The sequence below is a fragment of the Mycteria americana genome, chromosome 11, assembly GCF_035582795.1.
Source record: "Mycteria americana isolate JAX WOST 10 ecotype Jacksonville Zoo and Gardens chromosome 11, USCA_MyAme_1.0, whole genome shotgun sequence".
Lineage (NCBI taxonomy): Eukaryota > Metazoa > Chordata > Aves > Ciconiiformes > Ciconiidae > Mycteria > Mycteria americana.
Window position 1 is genome coordinate 23,979,295 of NC_134375.1, and position 6,000 is coordinate 23,985,294.

Sequence of the window (6,000 nt, forward strand, 5' to 3'; positions counted from 1 at the left end):
TTGCAGCTTTTGCACGTCCCCTCCGAGAGGCCCCAGTACCGGAGGACGCAGGGCTCGGCGGCAGCGGGATGGCTGCGTGTGCCGCGCGGCAGCAGCCAGGAACGCCGCTGTTTGGGTGGGCTTCAATCCTTTCGTCGCAAACAGCTGGAGGAGAGGGGTTCGCTGGGGTTGGCATTTCCGGCTCGTTCTTCCTATACTGCCAGCACTATGGGCAATATATACTAATTATGGGCAATATATTCATTTCGTACAAGTTTCAGGGGGCAAAAAGGGGCTTTTTTCCACAAAAATCACCTGCAAAGTTTGAAGAGCGACAAAACCGGGGACAGAAGGAAGCCGGAGAATGCCGGGCTGCGGGCCGAGCCGGGCTTTCCCGCGGGGAATCCCGGCACCGGCCGTGGGAGCCGTGGGAGCCGAGCCAGGCTGGGGCAGCCTCCCCCCGCGCCCCAGCACCCCGCGGCTCGGCTGCCGCGCTGCAGCCCACGGGTGCCGGCACCCTGTTGCCGGACCGGGGATGGCTGCGGGCTCTGCGGGCTGTTTCAGAGGGGTCTGCGGCAGATGACGCAGAGGCGAATGCCGACAGCACACGCGGCTTTCGGAAGGCACGGCATAGCGATAGGAGCGCAGGGGTATATCCACCAGAGAAAGGATGGAAACCGTTGCAGTGGGTGGATGACAGATGCAAACAGGCTCTCCTTGATGCCCCCCGAATCCTCCTGCCGCATCTGTCTGGGCACCCAGGGAGCTGGGACGCTTGCGTGCAGCACCGGGCCGAAGCAGAGAAGAAGACCTCCACGGCAAGGGGCGGGGAGGAGAGAAAAGCACGGCCGACCGTGGCGGGGCGGCCGGGGCAGCAGCCCAGCCGTGGCAGCGGGAGAGCAGGCTGGCAGCAGCGGCTCCCGCTGCCCCTTCCCCTCCACGCTTCCTCCTCAGGGCAGGCACAAAAGCTTCTCAACACATCCAAAACCTCTCTGCTCTCGAGTTCCCTCTCCCAGCTCCCGTGCGGGCGTGAGGCCGCTCTGAAAGCAGAAGGGCTTTGCTCCAGCCGCTGCCCCCCTCCCGCCACCCCAGCCTGGGTGCCGCTTCTTCCACAGAGGACTTCCCCCGCACCAGTAGCCGCTTCTTTCTAACCTCTTTCTGGTCCTGCAAAACCCACCGCCTTGCAGACTTGCTTCTGCTCCTTCCCCTTGCAGGTCGTCTCTCGCTGTGACATCACGTTGCTGATGGAAATAAAGGAGAACAAGAACCGGGTTTGCCCTCTCCTGGTGGAGAAGCTCTCCAGGTAGGGTGGCCATGGGCAAGGAGGCAAATATTGGGAACGATGCTCGGCAAGAGCCCGTGCTCTGCTCAGTGCCGCCTTACCGGGGTGAGAGCTCGAGGTCTGGGCTCTGCCCCAGCCGTCGAGGAGGGACCGGGCTCTGGCAGCCTCGCCGAAGGCCAGGAGCAAAGCCAGCTCCAGACCGCTGTAGGACGCGTGTTTTTAAATCAAAATAACCGAGTTAGATTTGATTTGTTGAAGATTAATTCTCAAAAGCAAACAGAAGGGAGGGCTAGCACTGGGCCAGCACTTTCTGCAGGGTCAGGAATGGCTTTAGGCTGGGAACTGCCTGCCTGGACCGACGGTCCCGAGGAAAGAGGAGCGTAAACCTGGCCGGACCGAGACCCGGCTGAGAGAGAGGCAGAGGCTGCGATAAGCAGGGAGGATGTAGAGCGAAAGAGCCAGCGATGGAGCACAGGTCCAGACCACAGGTCCCGAGAAGGTTTTTTTGTCGCTGCCACCCGCCTCTGAGGTCAGGCAGGCAACGTCCCCTACCCTCGGACACAGGGAAAATTACCTCCTCCTCGGCCCTTTGTGAATGCAGAAAGAAATTCAGGAAAACCACTTTCCTTCCAGTCAGCTGAGGGGGCCGAAGGGGGAATACAGCTGCGTGGTCAGCCAGCGGCTGGGAAGGAAGAGCTACAAGGAGCAGTACGCCTTCATCTACAGGTGAGCCAGCCGGCCCCGCACGCTGCCCTCCCGCGTCGCCGTGCCGCAGAGACGGGCTGGACGCGGTGGCGATGGCTTTGCTCCGAGGGAGCTGGAGAGGCGCAGGCTGCGCGGGTGGGAGGGGCTGTGCCTGGCTACGGGCATCGTCCCAGGCGCGGCCACCGGCCTGGCTGTGTCCGTCCTGGCCCACGGCCCGGGGTCCGGGTGAGAGCACGGAGTCAGTGTTAGACGCATCCCGGCGAGCCACGAGCCCGGCATCCCCTACCCTGTTTATTCTGCTGCAGGCAAGAGCTGGTATCTGTGAAACAAACCTACCAGTACCCTGACACCCAGCCTGGGGACGAGGATGCCTTCTCCAGAGAGCCCTTTGCCATCTGGTTCCAGTCTCCAAAAACCGGTGAGACGTTTCAGAAACAAATTGTTCTCCCACCAGCGAGTCTCACGGAACAAGAGGGCACCGGCTGGACCCGCGCCCGCGCTGGGGGCAGGCAAAAGGGGCCGCGTCCTCACCCCACGCTGCATTTCCTTACAAGAGCGGCGTTTGCCTTTGGGGCCGCTGCCTCCGGCATCGCCCGCAGCTCGGTGCACCCCGCAGCTCGGTGCACCCCGCAGCCCGGCGGCCGGCGGCCCCAGGAACGCCTCTGCCAGCGGCTCGGTGGATGCGCTCCGTGCCGGCGGCGCAGCCCCGGGAGCAGCTCTTGCCGTGGGTGTCGGAGCGGGGTTTGCCTTGCCCTGACACAGCACCTCGCCGCGTCGCGGCTCGGCGTCGGCTGGGCGCTGACGGGAGCACGGTGCAATTACACAGCAAACGCCTCTGATCCACAACCAGAACAGAAGCTGCTCCTTCTTCAGAAAAAACCTTCTTGCTTCCAAGCCTGTTTCTTTGTGACTCAGTGTGTGTTTAACCATTACATTTTTTCCTGTTCTTTTGTCTTGCTTTTAAGCTGTCCAAGAGTTTGCTATAATCCCTCTGCACACCACACCAGAGACAGCAGTACGGGAGATTGATGAGCTCTATGATGTATATTTAGACGTAAAACAGCACTGGAAAACCGAGGTTAGTTGACACATGCACGTTACTAACAGCGGCTTTGGTGCCGAGTCACCTGGCACGCTATTCACTATTCACAGCCTGATAACCTTAAAACCGTTGAGAACAAGCCCCAGATTTTTAGGCTCTCTTTGATGTATTTTCATCGAGTTCTCCACATTTTAGTCGGTAAACTTGACCTCCCGATAAAACTGCTGTTTTATCAGCATGTCTTGGTGGTGCGCCCAGCAGAAAGGAGAAGCCCCGCTGCGCTCAATGAGCGCTCGCTCTTTGAGCTCTATGGGCTATTGGGAGCATCTGTTGACCCTAAAAGTCCTCGCTGGTCTTCTTTTGAAGAGCCATCCTCGTGATTACTTTTGAAAACCCTCCTAACTTCCAGAACTTCATCTTCATGGGGGACTTTAATGCTGGATGTAGCTACGTTCCCCGAAAGCAGTGGAAGAACATCCGGCTGAGGACTTACTCCGAATTCGTCTGGCTAATCGGCGACAAAAATGACACGACGGTGAAGAGAAGCACAAGCTGCCCGTACGACAGGTAAAGGGTTCACTGCCATCCATGCCCTGTTTATGTCTCTCTGAGAAAAAAAATATATGGAAAGGTGTCAGTGACTGTCAGATAAAGCAAATGTGCGTGAGGCCTTCAAAGAGAAAACAGTGTCCAGGGGGAAATGAGACCTGAATACCTCCATACTTCCATACTTCCAGGAAATGGAATCCCTCCATTTCCAGGCTTGCTGGCAAGCAGCTTTGCAGAAAGGGCAAGATTTCATGCAAGAGCCAGCCATCGCTGCGGCTTAGGTGGAGGTGAACGGCAGTCAGTCACGCAGCACTTCCCATCTGCAGAGCCTGCAGACACCCGGGCGGGAGGTGCTGCTGCCTCCTCCGTGCCGGCTTTGCGCCATGGTTTTTGCTCTTGCATTCGTAATTTGGATTGACAAATGCAAAATGCGGTTCTGCTCGGGAGGCGGGACGCCTCGCCTTCCCCGGGCACGTGGCGAGTCCTGCTGCTTCCTGCAGCTCCCTCAGCAGGGACAATAAATACCTCAGCTTATTAGAGCCCGAAGTCGAGACTTAAACCTCTTGCAGAACGAGCTTGTGGATCAAAGCAGGACTTCACTGAGACTCCAGCCATTGGTGTCCTATGATTTTTGTATCCAAAGTACGGCTTTGAACTTTGCAGCACTGTCGGGGCGGGTTTAGATACAAGTCGTTTAACGTTGGCTTCCAAGGCCAACACACGCCGAGGTACGTGGGTGTCTCACTCCCAAGGAAAGCAATCAGCCAAACGCAGCAGAAAGCACCTGCTGGCATCTCTAGGTGGGCAGCCCACGGGAAAGGACAAACCATGCGTAGCTGTGACTCCATCAAGGCCACCTCTCCGGCCGCCGGCGCGGTGCAGCGTGGCTGCTGCTCTTTGGGCATCCCATAACAGCGCCCCGTTCCCTTGCTCCTTGCAGGATCGTGGTCAGCGGGCAGAAGCTCCTCCAAGCTGTCGTGCCACACTCTGTCAACGTTTTTGATTTCCAGAAGGACTTTCAGATGACCGAGGAGGAGGTAGGCGCAGCGTGGCCTCTGCAGCAATGGGGCAAGGGCTAACACAGGAGCGCAGAGCCAATGGTGGGATCCAGGCGGTTTTGAACGTGGTCTTGTCCGTAAAACCGTCGCATCCTCCCGAAGCGATGCAATGCTCGCCTTGCACCTCCCCACATCCACCGCTGCCCATCCACCTCCCCGTCACCGCGGTGGAACCCCTGGGGCAGGGTTTGGAAGGAGCGTGGGCGGCCAGCTCCCAACCCCTCTGTGCCGTTGTCTTGCAGGCGCTGGGGGTGAGCGACCACTTCCCCGTAGAGTTTGAGTTAAAAGCAAGAGGCGGCTTCTTCAACTGGCTGAAATCGCAGTTTTCAAAGAAGAGGAGACCAAGAAAGAGCCGCCGCTCGAGCTCATGAACTTGCTGAGTCCTCTCACGTGGCGTGGAAATACACGGATGCCAACGGGTCTTGTAGAAGGCTAGTGTAGATATACTCACAGCAAGTGCAACGTTCAGTGGGGAAAAAAAAAACCCAAATGTTTTGTTAAACTTCAAATGTTTTGGGTAAGAAGGTGAGTTAAAACTTCAGGTTATTTTCCTTACTGCATGCGAAAATAAATCAGCTAGAAGCAGCACGCTAGACTTACGTACTGTTCCCAAATGTAACGAGCTACTGCAAGGATAAAATACTTCCGTGTGCTTTACCTGTAAGGGCTGAAGGGCAGGGATGTCCACCGCTCACGCGGGCTCTGGAGCTCTGCCATTCCTCTGCAGGGGCAGAGGGATTAAAAGGACCTTTCTGCATTGCGCACGTGTGGGTGTGTGTGCTTCAGAGTCGCAACCGGTGGGACACGGGTCTGTGCCCGGTGATTTGCAATGATGTAAAATGTTGCTGAACTTAAAGAGTATTTGCTCGGTCGGGGTTTGAAACTGCTGGCAGCATCCAGGGCATGGGGAAGGACAGAAGGAAAAGACAGAGGGACAGGCAGCGAGAGCCCCTTGTCCGCAGTAGCCCAGCCAGGGAGCAGCAGGCAGGGAGCGGCGGTGGTTCCCAGCCCTGCCCGCCCGCTGCCGTCACCCTGCCTGCAAACCTCGGGGGAGAAGTCCTGCGGATCCCAGGCGACGGCGCTGCCAGCAGAGAGCGTGAGCAAAACTTAAATTAAAATCTGATTTCAGCATCCTGCCCTGGAAGCGAGCTGCACCCCCCCCCAAACCTCCATGGCAGCCTGAAGTTCTGCGATGAAGCAGACTTTAATGGTGGTTATTTAACAGAGTGGTGCAGCAATCTGTTTTCTCAGCTCAGCCCACAGGCTGTATTTAGTGCAAACCAAACCCCGTCACACAGATGGCATCTGAAAAGTGGGAATAATCCAACCATTAGTAGAGGCAAATATTCATCGCCCTTCATCCACACCCCCCGGTTTGTCTGCTG

The 6,000-nt window shown here is 57.5% G+C and overlaps 2 protein-coding genes across 2 annotated transcripts in view; one reads left to right on the top strand and one right to left on the bottom strand.

The window, feature by feature from the left end:
• ABHD6 (abhydrolase domain containing 6, acylglycerol lipase) overlaps positions 1 to 2,398 on the bottom strand; it is a 27,741-nt gene extending 25,343 nt beyond the window's left edge. Inside the window, exon 1 of the mRNA XM_075514158.1 lies at positions 2,303 to 2,398. The gene's annotated coding sequence lies outside the window, so the exon portion shown is untranslated. The remainder of the gene's footprint in view (positions 1 to 2,302) is intronic.
• Positions 1 to 5,464, top strand: part of DNASE1L3 (deoxyribonuclease 1L3) — a 6,151-nt gene extending 687 nt beyond the window's left edge. The window contains exons 2-8 of the mRNA XM_075514161.1: positions 1,194 to 1,282; positions 1,895 to 1,987; positions 2,272 to 2,384; positions 2,932 to 3,044; positions 3,418 to 3,575; positions 4,498 to 4,594; positions 4,858 to 5,464. Coding sequence (XP_075370276.1) covers positions 1,194 to 1,282; positions 1,895 to 1,987; positions 2,272 to 2,384; positions 2,932 to 3,044; positions 3,418 to 3,575; positions 4,498 to 4,594; positions 4,858 to 4,986 — 792 coding nt within the window. The 3' untranslated portion in view covers positions 4,987 to 5,464. The remainder of the gene's footprint in view (positions 1 to 1,193; positions 1,283 to 1,894; positions 1,988 to 2,271; positions 2,385 to 2,931; positions 3,045 to 3,417; positions 3,576 to 4,497; positions 4,595 to 4,857) is intronic.
• The last annotated feature ends 536 nt before the right edge of the window (positions 5,465 to 6,000 follow it).